At 33.9% G+C, this 16,707-nt stretch overlaps 1 protein-coding gene across 4 annotated transcripts in view; it reads left to right on the top strand.

Annotated features, from left to right (window-relative positions):
* The window catches only part of LOC144436090 (cilia- and flagella-associated protein 74-like), a 60,956-nt gene that overhangs the window by 7,805 nt on the left and 36,444 nt on the right, over positions 1-16,707 (top strand). For 3 of the 4 annotated variants that reach the window (XM_078124773.1, XM_078124771.1, XM_078124772.1), the window contains exons 5-13: positions 1,138-1,311; positions 2,660-2,770; positions 4,066-4,168; positions 5,200-5,357; positions 6,910-7,180; positions 9,582-9,752; positions 10,337-10,516; positions 11,280-11,398; positions 12,332-12,398. In XM_078124773.1, the coding sequence (XP_077980899.1) occupies positions 1,138-1,311; positions 2,660-2,770; positions 4,066-4,168; positions 5,200-5,357; positions 6,910-7,180; positions 9,582-9,752; positions 10,337-10,516; positions 11,280-11,398; positions 12,332-12,398 (1,354 nt within the window). The remainder of the gene's footprint in view (positions 1-1,137; positions 1,312-2,659; positions 2,771-4,065; positions 4,169-5,199; positions 5,358-6,909; positions 7,181-9,581; positions 9,753-10,336; positions 10,517-11,279; positions 11,399-12,331; positions 12,399-16,707) is intronic. The other variant, XM_078124774.1, reaches the window with a different exon arrangement.

The following is a 16,707-nucleotide window of genomic DNA, read 5'->3' as shown; positions in this document are numbered from 1 at the left end:
GTATGTATAGACCTATATAATTGAAATGACTTAGACAGTGTGAGTATGTATAGATCTATATAATTGAAATGACTTAGACAGTCTGAGTATGTATATATCTATATAATTGAAATGACTTAGACAGTCTGAGTATGTATAGATCTATATAATTGAAATGACTTAGACAGTCTGAGTATGTATAGATCTATATAATTGAAATGACTTAGACAGTCTGAGTATGTATAGATCTATATAATTGAAATGACTTAGACAGTCTGAGTATGTATAGATCTATATAATTGAAATGACTTAGACAGTCTGAGTATGTATAGATCTATATAATTGAAATGACTTAGACAGTCTGAGTATGTATAGACTAATATAATTGAAATGACTGAGACAGTCTGAGTATGTATAGACCTATATAATTGAAATGACTTAGACAGTCTGAGTATGTATAGACTAATATAATTGAAATGACTTGAACAGTCTGAGTATGTATAGATCTATATAATTGAAATGACTTAGACCGTCTGAGTATGTATAGACCTATATAATTGAAATGACTTAGACAGTCTGAGTATGTATAGATCTATATAATTGAAATGACTTAGACAGTCTGAGTAAGTATAGATCTATATAATTGAAATGACTTAGTCTGAGTATGTATAGATCTATATAATTGAAATGACTTAGACAGTCTGAGTATGTATAGACTAATATAATTGAAATGACTTGAACAGTCTGAGTATGTATAGATCACTATAATTGAAATGACTTAGACAGTCTAAGTATGTATAGATCTATATAATTGAAATGACTTAAACAGTATGTACAGACCTATATGATAGACTGTGGACTGACTAGGAAAGCCTTGATAGTTACACAGTAACTTGATATGTGTTTAACATAACCCTGTCATGTAGTCCCAAAAGATGAATGAATTTCTCAGAACTGTGTGATTGTGTTTCCATGTATATTATATATCATGTTGGCATAAAAAGAAAATGGGTTGGAGCAATTCCCAGCACACACAGTTTTAAAAGAAAAATAATTTCATCAAAAATATCAGTTTTTGTGAAATAATATACAATGTAAATATTGGTATGATTGTGATAACTATTTTCTGTTTTCCCCTCTTTTCTTAACCATGTTTAGATTTCAACTTGCCAAAGTGCAGGTTGAACAGGGCAAGTTTATATTGGTAGAAGAAGACCTTCAGAAAGATGAAGAGAAATGGCAGAGAGAACGTACTGATGTGGCAGCTCAGAGGGCCAAGAAAGAAACGTTGAAAGTATTACAGGCTGAGAGACGAAAGAAGAACAGAGATAGGTAAGGTCAATCAGACAGTAAGACTTTGTAAAATTTTCACTACGGTCTCTTTTCCATTGAGTCTTCAACATTTAATAAGCTATCACAACTGAGCCACCACTAATCTCTGTGTATACTTAATTGAACTATTCATATTGTGCAGTCCATGGTGTGTTCAATTGAAATGCAATGAAATTGAACTGAATTATGGCTAAACTCCAATGTGTATATCCCATAGTCTTGAGTTATGGCTAAACTCCAATGTGTATATCCCATAGTCTTGAGTTATGGCTAAACTCCAATGTTTATATCCCATGGTCTTGAATTATGGCTAAACTCCAATGTTTATATCCCATGGTCTTGAATTATGGCTAAACTCTAATGTTTATATCCCATGGTCTTGAATTATGGCTAAACTCTAATGTTTATATCCCGTGGTCTTGAATTATGGCTAAACTCCAATGTTTATATCCCACGGTCTTGAATTATGGCTAAACTCTAATGTTTATATCCCATGGTCTTGAATTATGGCTAAACTCTAATGTTTATATCCCGTGGTCTTGAATTATGGCTAAACTCCAATGTTTATATCCCATGGTCTTGAATTATGGCTAAACTCTAATGTTTATATCCCGTGGTCTTGAATTATGGCTAAACTCCAATGTTTATATCCCATGGTCTTGAATTATGGCTAAACTCTAATGTTTATATCCCATGGTCTTGAATTATGGCTAAACTCTAATGTTTATATCCCGTGGTCTTGAATTATGGCTAAACTCCAATGTTTATATCCCATAGTCTTGAATTATGGCTAAACTCCAATGTTTATATCCCATGGTCTTGAATTACGGCTAAACTCCAATGTTTATATCCCATAGTCTTGAATTATGGCTAAACTCTAATGTTTATATCCCGTGGTCTTGAATTATGGCTAAACTCCAATGTTTATATCCCACGGTCTTGAATTATGGCTAAACTCTAATGTTTATATCCCGTGGTCTTGAATTATGGCTAAACTCCAATGTTTATATCCCATGGTCTTGAATTATGGCTAAACTCCAATGTTTATATCCCATGGTATGGTTTTATCAGTAGCATCATAGAGACAGAGATTGAATAGGGTGGTCATTCTTATATTTTGGACCAACTTTTCCTATAACTCACACCAGAATGTTAATTTTAATCTGACATTGACTTAACCATCATTGCAGCCAACTATACGGTTATTTCTGTATGTGTATGTATGTATGTGTGTGTTTGTGTGTGTGTGTGTGTGTTTGTTTGTGTGTGTGTGTGTTTGTGTTTGTAGAGATCTCATTTTAATCTGAAACTGCAGCCAACTAACGATTATTTCTGTCTGTGTTTGTAGAGATCACATTGCAGCATTACGTGAGAGAGACAGGAAGCATCGTCAAGCCATTGTGGCTGCTAGGAGAAGTAGAGAAGCTGCCAATAAATATCTCAAAGAAACCCTTGCAAGGTAAATGACAACCTTAAAGACATCTTGCTGTTGTTGTTGTTATTGTTGTTGTTTGTGGTGGTGAGATCATCCATGTCAAATCTCATAGTCTATATGTAGTTAGATAGTCATTCACAGACATGTAACAACTCGATAGCAGGACTACTATAACAGAATTATGGTTTAAAGTAATACTTTGTTAATCCAAAGGCTAATACTTTGTTAATCCAATATGGTTGCCGCTGAGTAGTGACTTAGTGTACTAGTAGTGAAGGCAGGAGGAAACCAATGTACCAGGGAAAACCTGTGTTGTTTACTTTGCCATCACCTTCTACACAGGCCTACTTAATTCAACCCAGCCAGTATTGGCTAGGTTCAAATCCATAATGTAGTGGTAAACGACAAACCAGTACACCATTTGGCCATTGATAATATATAGAAAGTATCATGCATCATTTTATTAAAACCCCTAACATAACAATAGGACTTTAAATAGTAGCTTAACCCCATTAGTCATATTTAAAACAACAATTTGAAATTCTACTGTTGTATAGTTGTTTGTACCAGTCAAAGATATGTAAGTTGTATGCTTTTAGAAGTGTAACGTATACATATTTCATATAATACATGTATACTCAGAATTAGAATAACTTTATTCACCCCATAAAGGGAGATAATTAAAATGACCATTCACACTGATAAAAACACAAAACATAAAACAAAAATAAAACCACGTAGTACAATATTGTTAAAATAAATCCACAACAAGATATTACAAAGAACTGTTGTGGTGGTTGCTGTTAAGAACAGAGATAGCAGATAGGACAAAGGATGATTTAAAATGGTTGGTTTTAGCTAATGTAGTATACTTTGTCCTAGAAATATGTCAGTTGTTGAATTCTGCATAGAGGGATGGGAAGGGTCTTTAATAACGCTATTAGCCTTTGTCTAAGTTAAAGAATTTCTCACAGAGAGAATCTACACTTTTGCTTTGTATACTGGCCACCTTTCCTGATGACCTTATTAATAGTCTTCCCCATTCATGTCTGCATAAATTACCTCCCCAGCAAACAATATCAAAAATGAGAGCACTACAACCAACTGCATTAAGAAATGTTCCTAAAAGGACCACCACCAACATGATGCCAGTTTCCTAAGACAGTACAGACGAGTGTTAACTTTCTTAACAATGAAGTTGATGTTCTCAATCCTGTTTAATTTAATACAGTCAAGCTTGAGGCCCATGTATATTGTAGTACTTTGAGTTGAAGATTTAGGATTGAAAATAATGACATTACGTTATATTTGTATTACAGAGTTCGACAACAGGAAGCTGATGAAGAAGAAAGGAATAGAACTGAGATGGAACAAAGAATGGAAACCATACTGTCATTAAAACAAAATATTGGCTCTAACCGAGTAAGTAAAAAATAATGGCTCTAACCAAGTAAGTAAACAAAATATTGACAGGTGTTAACCAAGTAAGTAAACAAAATATTGACAGGTGTTAACCAAGTAAGTAAACAAAATATTGACAGGTGTTAACCAAGTAAGTAAACAAAATATTGACAGGTGTTAACCAAGTAAGTAAACAAAATATTGACAGGTGTTAACCAAGTAAGTAAACAAAATATTGACAGGTGTTAACCAAGTAAGTAAACAAAATATTGACAGGTGTTAACCATGTAAGTAAACAAAATATTGACAGGTGTTAACCAAGTAAGTAAACAAAATATTGACAGGTGTTAACCATGTAAGTAAACAAAAATATTGACAGGTGTTAACCAAGTAAGTAAACAAAAATATTGACAGGTGTTAACCATGTAAGTAAACAAAATTATCTCAAATCAAGTAAGTAAAAAATAAATTCATATACAGTTGTAAATGTCAGAGTCAGTGACTGGTATTGATACACAGATTAACCATGATTTAAATTGTCAGAAATGTTATTGAAATTGTTGAAAAGGTGGAAACATTACAAGTGGAGGTGAAAATATTTGTACCAGAAAGTCTGAGTAATACAAAATATATAACACAATAATGGTAGCAATGGATGGATGGATGGATGGGTGGATGGATGGATGGATGGATGGGTGGATGGATGGGTGGATGCATGGATGGATGGATGGATGGATGGATGGATGGATGGGTGGATGCATGGGTGCATGGATGGATGGATGGATGGATGGATGGATGGGAGGGTGAATGGGTGGGTGGATGGATGGATGGATGGATGGGAGGGTGAATGGGTGGGTGGATGGATGGATGGATGGTTGAATGGGTGGGTGAGGGGGGTTAGAGGAGTGTCTAGAAAAATGGAGAGAAATGAAAAACAATTCAAACATTTCCTTTGTTTGAAAATACACAATTATAGTGGACGGTGTAGATAGTTGAAGACTTAAAATAATGACAAGGAATATTATATCTTGATATGTGTGTTTTATCTACAGGAAAATCTGCGAGCCATTCAGGCCAGAGATCGGTACCTAGCAAGACAGGCCTTAGATTCTGAAGATGCCGAAAGACTAGAGTTATTGGAAAGTGGTAAAAATCCTGATGAAATTATGCTGAGAAAGAAAAGATATAAAAACTTTGAAGCAGAAAAAGAGTAAGTCATCTGGATATTTATATCTTATTCCCGGGTATTTAGATTTTATTTCCCAATGGTTTTTATGATTCAGCCAAGGAAATATGAGGGACCTAAGGAGCCATGTCACTACGAGTCACTAGGCAAGTAATGACAAGGTCCCCTAGCTAGTATGTACTGGCTGAATGTAGACAAATAGGTGCATGATATAATTAATTTAATTTAGCAAGCATTATAAAAAGTCGGGGGGGGGGGGGGGGGGCAACGGTGATTTTGAAATTGACTATTGCAGAATGCAATGATGTAGATGCATTTTGTCATGACGTTGAATAACCAGGGTCTTATATTCTTTGTTTGAATGTGTTCAATATATTTGTAGATTTATGTTATTTTAATCCTCTTTTGCATTTGTTAGGCTTAGTATAATAACATGAACATGACCTCAGTAAGGGATGTTCATACAATGTTGCACAAGCAAAATAAAGGAACTTTGTTCATTTAGGACAACCCCCCCACCCCACCCCACCTCACCCCCACCCCCCCCATAAACAAACATGCACAAGTAGTGCGACATCGACAACTTTATATATAATGTAAACATAATGAAAACTGTAGCGGTCACACCACTACGATTGATGCAATGTAAAAACATGATATTAAACACATTGAAATACTACTAGAAACGAAGTACTATATATCACATTAGAATTAAATTTAAATCATCTTATCAACTTGTCAGTAAATACAGAACCTGTTATCATTGAAGGTGTGAAAATTTTCAAAATTTGGTTAGAAGTGCAAAAATGAAGTTCAGCAATCACCAGACCCCCTCTCCCCTAAATAAACAAAGTTCATTTATTGAGCTTGTATAACATTGTGCAATCATCCCGAAGAACATACCAAACTTTAGATGTCAACAAGAATAACTGATAGCCACATTTTACCCACATTCTAGATTTACCTAATATTGTAAAACATTCTTATAAGATAAGTCAGTATGAGATAACCTTTCTGTAAAATACAAGAACAAAAATTATGAAAAATGCTCAGCAGGTACAGCTGCATGTATATGTAATGGGGCCTTACAAGTGCTTGACCTTTGACCTTGATGACGAATCAATTGACACAGATGTCACAAAGTTTACAAAAGTTCACTAGCCATGTCTTTAGCCATAGTATTGTTCAAATTTCTGAGTCATGTCATGTCAAACATAATATTCTACCTGTAGCCTAGGGAAGTATGAGTGAATTGCATGGATATGTAAGGGACCTCGACACTGACTTGCACCTTGACAAGTATAGTAATGAAAAAACCTTTAGGTCACAAGTATTTTCCTGTTAAATGATTGAAAAATAGTGAGGATGATATATGTGTAAATATACCTTCACACGCATAATTATGAAAAATTGGGAAAAAATTTAACATTTTTTACTTATATTTTTAGCACCACAGAACAGATAATGTAGCAGTATATTGTCATGATGGGGAGAAACCAGGGCATCAAACCCATATTTTTGTTTGAACATATTCAACTTGGCTTGCATGAGGTATAATAGCTGTTATTCATTGCAGAGAGTTTGATGCTGATCAAAGAGATAAACAGGTTGAAATAGTTTCCAGAATCTTAAAAGAAGAGAAACAGATGAAGAAACGTATGCAGCAGTATCCCCAATTATGGCCAGAATCCAAACGAGATAGAGAGAGAGCCAAGAGACTTGGACGCCCTAAACGTAAGGCTAGAATTGGTATTATTCATGAAACTAGTGGGTCTTCTTCTATGGAGTATAGTGCAGATGTGGAAGAAGCAGCTCCAGTACGTGACCCCTCAAGTATGGCTGCATTTGTAAGTATATACAAATAGTGGTAGATGAAAATTTCTGCTCACAGAATAAAACTTTATTTATGAGATAATCTCAAGTTGTTGATACATTGTACCACCTCATGAGCATCACAAGGAATGTATTACTATTGCTGACATCAAAGCATTGATGAATACAACCTGTTATTAACAGGGAAAGTAAACAAATGAATTAGATTAATAACACTTGGCACAGTGTGTTGGAACTGAGAGACTTGTATTACACACCATGATTTGCTAAGAACAGTTTCACGGCCTCTCTATGTGCACATGAAATACCAGGGGACCTTCTAATTTGTTTGTGAACATGAACTATTAATGTAAAGAGGGCATACAACAGTTCCTATCAAATTATGGGATATGTATTACTTGTCTCTATACTTCTAACATGCTGTGTTAATCCAATTCAGTTGTTCACTTTCCCTGTCTGTAACAAGTTACGTTTGTCAATGCTTGGCCTGGTGCTGATTATACAATAGGTTGTCATCGTTGAAGAGAAAACGTAAGTCAAGTCATGAAACAAGCTTGAGAGACATAGTTCAGATCTCAGTGCCTGCACTCTGTGATGACAGACACAGCTGATATCTCAGTGCCTGCACTCTGTGATGACAGACACAGCTCAGATCTCAGTGCCTGCACTCTGTGATGACAGACACAGCTGATATCTCAGTGCCTGCACTCTGTGATGACAGACACAGCTGATATCTCAGTGCCTGCACTCTGTGATGACAGACACAGCTGATATCTCAGTGCCTGCACTCTGTGATGACAGACACAGCTCAGATCTCAGTGCCTGCACTCTGTGATGACAGACACAGCTGATATCTCAGTGCCTGCACTCTGTGATGACAGACACAGCTCAGATCTCAGTGCCTGCACTCTGTGATGACAGACACAGTTCAGATCTCAGTGCCTGCACTCTGTGATGACAGTACATTGTATTACACCCCTTGACAATGGCAACACCAGTGAAAATTGGAATTGCTTCCAAAAAGTGTTTTGAATCTGTGAGTGGCAATTTTCAATTGTAACTATGAACATACGTTGATATATATTGGAATAAGTCTTTCTTGTGTAATCATTATTTTGGCATTCACATATCCAGGTATCAAAATGATTTAGAAACTGAAAACATGTGTAAGTTTAAGTGACTTACAGTGTATGAACCACATTATGGAGACATGTTTCATTACGTATATGACAAGTGATGTGATTAATGCCAATTTAGAATAAAGATTATAGATTGGCGTTTTAAGTGAAAAGTTTTGGCAAGTTGTTTTACAGATAGGAAGGTATATCCTATACACTAGTATGACAGAATCCCATGGCAGTTTTATACAAGTTCTATTTTGACAGAATCCCATGACAGTTTTGTACAAGTTCTAGTGTGACAGAATCCCATGGCAGTTTTATACAAGTTCTAGTGTGACAGAATCCCATGACAGTTTTGTACAAGTTCTAGTGTGACAGAATCCCATGACAGTTTTATACAAGTTCTAGTGTGACAGAATCCCATGACAGTTTTGTACAAGTTCTAGTGTGACAGAATCCCATGACAGTTTTATACAAGTTCTAGTGTGACAGAATCCCATGACAGTTTTGTACAAGTTCTAGTGTGACAGAATCCCATGACAGTTTTGTACAAGTTCTAGTGTGACAGAATCCCATGGCAGTTTTATACAAGTTCTAGTGTGACAGAATCCCATGACAGTTTTGTACAAGTTCTAGTGTGACAGAATCCCATGACAGTTTTATACAAGTTCTAGTATGACAGAATCCCATGACAGTTTTGTACAAGTTCTAGTGTGACAGAATCCCATGACAGTTTTGTACAAGTTCTAGTATGACAGAATCCCATGACAGTTTTGTACAAGTTCTAGTATGACAGAATCCCATGACAGTTTTGTACAAGTTCTAGTGTGACAGAATCCCATGACAGTTTTGTACAAGTTCTAGTGTGACAGAATCCCATGACAGTTTTGTACAAGTTCTAGTGTGACAGAATCCCATGACAGTTTTCTTCTCTGCAGCCCTACTTTCATGAGCAACGTGTGTGAAAGCACACCACAAATAACAATGCAAACACAACTGCTAACTCCTTGAATACCAACACTGGTACTCATGAGGCATGGGTTCTCTTATTATCACAGATGTTAATCTGAAATAGTACATTTTGTGAAAAATACAAAACTGTGTTACAGTGTGTATTCATTTGATTTCATGTAATACGACATGGAATGATCACACACTCATTTGTATACAGTATACATACCGTAATACTTTCTGCATTGTAAATACTAGTAGATCGTATACTGTCTGGTGTTAGTAATCATGGGTTCATTAATACATGTAATAGTAGTTGAAATATCTGTTTTATATTGAATAGAAACCAAGTAGTAAGCTAACTACAGTATCATCTGATGATGATGATGATTTTAGTCCATATGGTGTTACAAGTCGTGATGAGAAAGGAGAAAGTGATAGTGAAGACAGAGATGAAACTCTAGCTAAACCTGAGTTCCAGGGACTTTGGGATAAACGCCACAAAGCATACAAGGTAAGAAGTCATGAGAGTTGAATGGCCAGCATAGAATCTATGGGTTGCAGGTTGTGGTGGTGTCATGATGGTGGAATGGTTAGAGTGGCCAGCTTAGAATCTATGTGTTGCAGGTTGTGGTGTCATGATGGTGGAATGGTTAGAGTGACCAGCTTAGAATCTATGGGTTGCAGGTTGTGGTGGTGTCATGATGGTGGAATGGTTAGAGTGACCAGCTTAGAATCTATGGGTTGCAGGTTGTGGTGTCATGATGGTTTGAGTGCCCAGCTTACAATCTATGGGTTACAGTTTTGAGCCTCTGTGCTGCAGTTTGTTTCTGAAGGGCAAGATTGTGTCCCCCATCGTTAAAAAGACCTTATAGATGTGTACCAATATTATCACAGTATTATTAAGAAAGAAAACAAATATTAAAACCAGAATTTCATGTCATGACATTTTTACACACTCTTATTTTGGAACCAAGGTTGTCACCCAATGACCAAAAAAAAAAACGCTGTCAGAAGAAAGACTGAAATGAATGAAAACATTTACACAAAAAGTTTACAACAAGTTGACTATACTTGAAATGTGTATCATTATTTCAGGTTCCTAAAGATGACGACCAAAAGTTTACACTGTCTCATTACCAAAGTAAGATGGAGAGAGAAATGATGACAGAAGCATTAGAAAAACATCGATCTGGTGCTGTTAAGAAGCAGATAGCAGCTGGCAAAGAGTTCAAAGGTTGTCCATTTTACAGTAAACCTGATGTCATTCATTTTAAGGTAAATATAACAATTGACAGAAACTAAAACTATAATTACAACATGTTGATATAAGCCATAAAAGGACATTACACTGACAGTAGGGTGGTGTCTCTGATAGCAGGTAGCATCACATTCAACCTCATTCAGTGTTTACACTATCTTAATTACAGGGTGATTGTTTTGACATACCCAAGGCACTGCTATTCACCCACTTTTTAATTTACTACAGTATCACATACAACATCAATAGTTTTAGTCTGTGTCAATCTTAAGATTGCTGATAGCTTGCTTTCCATGGTAGTATTATTAACTGTTAGCTAAGTAATACAGAGATAATCTAAAGATGATATTGCAACATGTTGAGATAAGTTGTAAATGAACTTTGATGTAATTACACTCACAATATGGCAGTGTCTCTGACTGCAAGTTTTCCTCAAGTGGACACAATTAACCTCACTTCAGTGTTTACACTATCTTGATTACCTGTTGATTATATCTACATAAACCAAAGCACTGCTATCACCCACCACATACAACAACAATAGTTTTAGTTTGTGTCAATCTAAGTTTGGCGATAGCATCTTTTTTCTTGTACATGTACATTGTCGGTCATACATTTATAATTCTGTCTCAACTAGAAATTATATGTGATTTTAAAAAACATTGCTAACTTTTTGCTGTTTTTCATTAATTTCTGTCTGTTGAAAAACACATCAATTTGTTAGGAGAAGTCGTTCAATATTTCTAATTAGTAATGCTACAAAAAAATTTATTCCTGTAGGATTTTGACGTTGGTAAAACATACAAGAAGAAAGTGATACTTACCAATGTATCTTACAGTGTAAACTTCCTCAAATTGATTGGTATCTCAGAGCATTTAAAAGACTTTATTCATATTCAGTAAGTTATTTTACATGTCATCCTTTATAGCTATATATCAAATTTGCTGTTAAGTTTTAAAAAGTGATGTTATTAATATAGTATTACATTCAAATAGATTAATAACATGTATATTATATATGCAAATAACTTCATATCCACCAATACCAGTTGTCCCATGTAACTGGTAATTTCTTTCTTTATCTATGAAATTTGGGTTTTGCATATGATACGTGTGTGTGTGTGTGTGTGTGTGTGTGTGTGTGTGTGTGTGTGTGTGTGTGCGTGTGTGTGTGTGTGTGTGTGTGTGTGTGTGTGTGTGTGTGTGTGTGTGTGTGTGTGTGTGTGTGTGTGTGTGTGTGTTTTAGTCCTTTCAGTAATAAATGAATTAAAGTGTAATCACATATTAAATCTTGTATTTCACTAAAATACTTGAGAAATCCTAGCTTTCACAAGCTGAGTCCTCATGTCTTGAGAGATGTGAAGTCATGTGTTGTTTACGCATGTATTAGTTCAAAATATTGACCTATACAGGTGGTAGAGTGTATTGGCCTGTGTATCTGTAAAGTGAGGGTTCTAATGTTATGATGGCTTCTTTGATTCCCCTAACAAACTAGTCTGGTTCTCTATCCAAGATAGAAACATTTTCCATGTCAAGCTATTTCCAGGACAGCCATTCTGGAATCCAATGTGTTTGGAAACTTTTGATGTACAAATAGGGTGTCAGTGTTCCTGATATCTGTATTTCAATGTTCTTTCCATTTGACCAATGTAGATCATCTATACACAGTGATAGGTCATAGTATTGAAACCCTTACACATAATATGACAAACAGGACAACACAGTCTAATACCCAGCTCAGATTTATCCTAAGTATTTTAATGCAGTACAAAGTTTTAATTAATCTGCACAGATATAAAGTGTAATCATTTGTTTGTTTTCCTTTCACCTAGTTTTGACCCACCAGGTCAAATGTCAGCTGGTCTGACCTGTGAAATGATGGTCACTTTTAAACCTATGGTAAGTTGAATATATATATATATTTACTATTTAATTGAAGTTTTATATACTATGTTGTTGTTGTTGTTGTTGTTGTTGTTGTTGTTGTTGTTGTTGTTGTTGTTCTTCTTCTTCTTCTTCTTCTTCTTCTTCTTCTTCTTCTTCTTCTTCTTCTTCTTCTTCTTCTTCTTCTTCTTCTTCTTCTTCTTCTTCTTCTTCTTCTTCTTCTTCTTCTTCTTCTTCTTCTTCTTCTTCTTCTTCTTCTTCTTCTTCTTCTTCTTCTTCTTCTTCTTCTTCTTCTTCTTCTTCTTCTTCTTCTTCTTCTTCTTCTTCTTCTTCTTCTTCTTCTTCTTCTTCTTCTTCTTCTTCTTCTTCTTCTTCTTCTTCTTCTTCTTCTTCTTCTTCTTCTTCTTCTTCTTCTTCTTCTTCTTCTTCTTCTTCTTCTTCTTCTTCTTCTTCTTCTTCTTCTTCTTCTTCTTCTTCTTCTTCTTCTTCTTCTTCTTCTTCTTCTTCTTCTTCTTCTTCTTCTTCTTCTTCTTCTTCTTGACTTGATTTAATCTCCATAAATTGTTGAGCCATAGGCTCTTCTTACACAATTTGTATTACATTTACAATAAGTTGGTAAAGTAAACAAAATAAAGCATTAGTCAAATGATAGTATTAAATGGTTGATAGCAATACGTAACACATGTCTGTATCAGTTACTACTGTTTCCTTGTTAGTTACAGTTATATATAACTTATATTGGATATAGTCACCAAATTACAGTTATATTGGGTATATTCACCAAATTACAGTTATATTGGGTATATTCACCAAATTACAGTTATATTGGGTATATTCACCAAATTACAGTTATATTGGATATATTCACCAAATTACAGTTATATTGGGTATATTCACCAAATTACAGTTATATTGGGTATATTCACCAAATTACAGTTATATTGGGTATATTCCCCAAATTACAGTTATATTGGGTATATTCACCAAATTACAGTTATATTGGGTATATTCACCAAATTACAGTTATATTGGGTGTATTCACCAAATTACAGTTATATTGGGTGTATTCACCAAATTACAGTTATATTGGGTATATTCACCAAATTACAGTTATATTGGGTGTATTCACCAAATTACAGTTATATTGGGTGTATTCACCAAATTACAGTTATATTGGGTATATTCACCAAATTACAGTTATATTGGGTATATTCACCACATTACAGTTATATTGGGTATATTCACCAAATTACAGTTATATTGGGTATATTCACCAAATTACAGTTATATTGGATATATTCACCAAATTACAGTTATATTGGGTATATTCACGAAATTACAGTTATATTGGGTATATTCACCAAATTACAGTTATATTGGGTATATTCACCACATTACAGTTATATTGGGTATATTCACCAAATTACAGTTATATTGGGTATATTCACCAAATTACAGTTATATTGGATATATTCACCAAATTACAGTTATATTGGGTATATTCACCAAATTACAGTTATATTGGGTATATTCACCAAATTACAGTTATATTGGGTATATTCCCCAAATTACAGTTATATTGGGTATATTCACCAAATTACAGTTATATTGGGTATATTCACCAAATTACAGTTATATTGGGTGTATTCACCAAATTACAGTTATATTGGGTATATTCACCAAATTACAGTTATATTGGGTGTATTCACCAAATTACAGTTATATTGGGTGTATTCACCAAATTACAGTTATATTGGGTATATTCACCAAATTACAGTTATATTGGGTATATTCACCACATTACAGTTATATTGGGTATATTCACCAAATTACAGTTATATTGGGTATATTCACCACATTACAGTTATATTGGGTATATTCACCACATTACAGTTATATTGGGTATATTCACCAAATTACAGTTATATTGGGTATATTCACCAAATTACAGTTATATTGGGTATATTCACCAAATTACAGTTATATTGGATATATTCACCACATTACAGTTATATTGGATATAGTCACCACATTACAGTTATATTGGATATAGTCACCAAATTACAGTTATATTGGGTATATTCACCAAATTACAGTTATATTGGGTATATTCACCAAATTACAGTTATATTGGATATATTCACCACATTACAGTTATATTGGATATATTCACCAAATTACAGTTATATTGGGTATATTCACCAAATTACAGTTATATTGGGTATATTCACCAAATTACAGTTATATTGGATATATTCACCACATTACAGTTATATTGGGTATATTCACCAAATTACAGTTATATTGGATATATTCACCACATTACAATTATATTGGATATATTCACCAAATTACAGTTATATTGGGTATATTCACCAAATTACAGTTATATTGGGTATATTCACCAAATTACAGTTATATTGGATATATTCACCACATTACAGTTATATTGGATATATTCACCAAATTACAGTTATATTGGGTATATTCACCAAATTACAGTTATATTGGGTATATTCACCAAATTACAGTTATATTGGATATATTCACCACATTACAGTTATATTGGGTATATTCACCAAATTACAGTTATATTGGATATATTCACCACATTACAATTTGGATAAATTTGATGGAGGAAAGAAAAAACACAAAATTTGTATTGTTAACTTGTATTCTTAATGTAATACATCAGAATCAATAATGAACAAAGTTTGAACAAGTTGGCATGGCGATGAAAACAATTCAGAGACATACTTTACTAGTCAAGACAAGTTGGTAATGAAAACAATTCAGAGACATACTTTACTAGTCAAAACAAGTTGGTAATGAAAACAATTCAGAGACATACTTTACTAGTCAAGACAAGTTGGTAATGAAAACAGTGCAGACACATACTTTACAAGTCAAAACAAGTTGGTAATGAAAACAATTCAGAGACATACTTTACTAGTCAAAACAAGTTGGTAATGAAAACAGTGCAGACACATACTTTACTAGTCAAGATAAGTTGGTAATGAAAACAGTGCAGATACATATTTACTAGTCAAAACAAGTTGGTAATGAAAACAATTCAGATACATACTTTACAAGTCAAGATAAGTTGGTAATGAAAACAATTCAGAGACATACTTTACTAGTCAAGACAAGTTGGTAATGAAAACAGTGCAGACACATACTTTACTAGTCAAGACAAGTTGGTAATGAAAACAATTCAGAGACATACTTTACTAGTCAAGACAAGTTGGTAATGAAAACAATTCAGATACATACTTTACTAGTCAAGACAAGTTGGTAATGAAAACAATTCAGAGACATACTTTACTAGTCAAAACAAGTTGGTAATGAAAACAATTCAGATACATACTTTACTAGTCAAAACAAGTTGGTAATGAAAACAATTCAGATACATACTTTACTAGTCAAGATAAGTTGGTAATGAAAACAGTGCAGATACATATTTACTAGTCAAGATAAGTTAGTAATGAAAACAGTGCAGACACATACTTTACTAGTCAAAACAAGTTGGTAATGAAAACAATTCAGACACATACTTTACTAGTCAAGATAAGTTGGTAATGAAAACAATTCAGAGACATACTTTACTAGTCAAGATAAGTTGGTAATGAAAACAGTGCAGATACATACTTTACTAGTCAAGATAAGTTGGTAATGAAAACAATTCAGATACATACTTTACTAGTCAAGATAAGTTGGTAATGAAAACAGTGCAGATACATATTTACTAGTCAAGATAAGTTGGTAATGAAAACAATTCAGAGACATACTTTACTAGTCAAGATAAGTTGGTAATGAAAACAGTGCAGACACATACTTTACTAGTCAAGATAAGTTGGTAATGAAAACAATTCAGACACATACTTTACAAGTCAAGATAAGTTGGTAATGAAAACAATTCAGATACATACTTTACTAGTCAAGATAAGTTGGTAATGAAAACAATTCAGATACATACTTTACTAGTCAAGATAAGTTGGTAATGAAAACAATTCAGAGACATACTTTACTAGTCAAGACAAGTTGGTAATGAAAACAATTCAGATACATACTTTACTAGTCAAGATAAGTTGGTAATGAAAACAGTGCAGATACATATTTACTAGTCAAGATAAGTTAGTAATGAAAACAGTGCAGACACATACTTTACTAGTCAAGATAAGTTGGTAATGAAAACAATTCAGATACATACTTTACAAGTCAAGATAAGTTGGTAATGAAAACAATTCAGACACATACTTTACTAGTTAAGACAAGTTGGTAATGAAAACAATTCAGATACATACTTTACTAGTCAAGATAAGTT

The sequence above is a fragment of the Glandiceps talaboti genome, chromosome 6, assembly GCF_964340395.1.
Source record: "Glandiceps talaboti chromosome 6, keGlaTala1.1, whole genome shotgun sequence".
Classification (NCBI taxonomy): Eukaryota; Metazoa; Hemichordata; class Enteropneusta; family Spengelidae; genus Glandiceps; species Glandiceps talaboti.
Note: the sequence above shows the minus strand (reverse complement) of the source record. Positions and strands in the feature narration are given on the sequence as shown.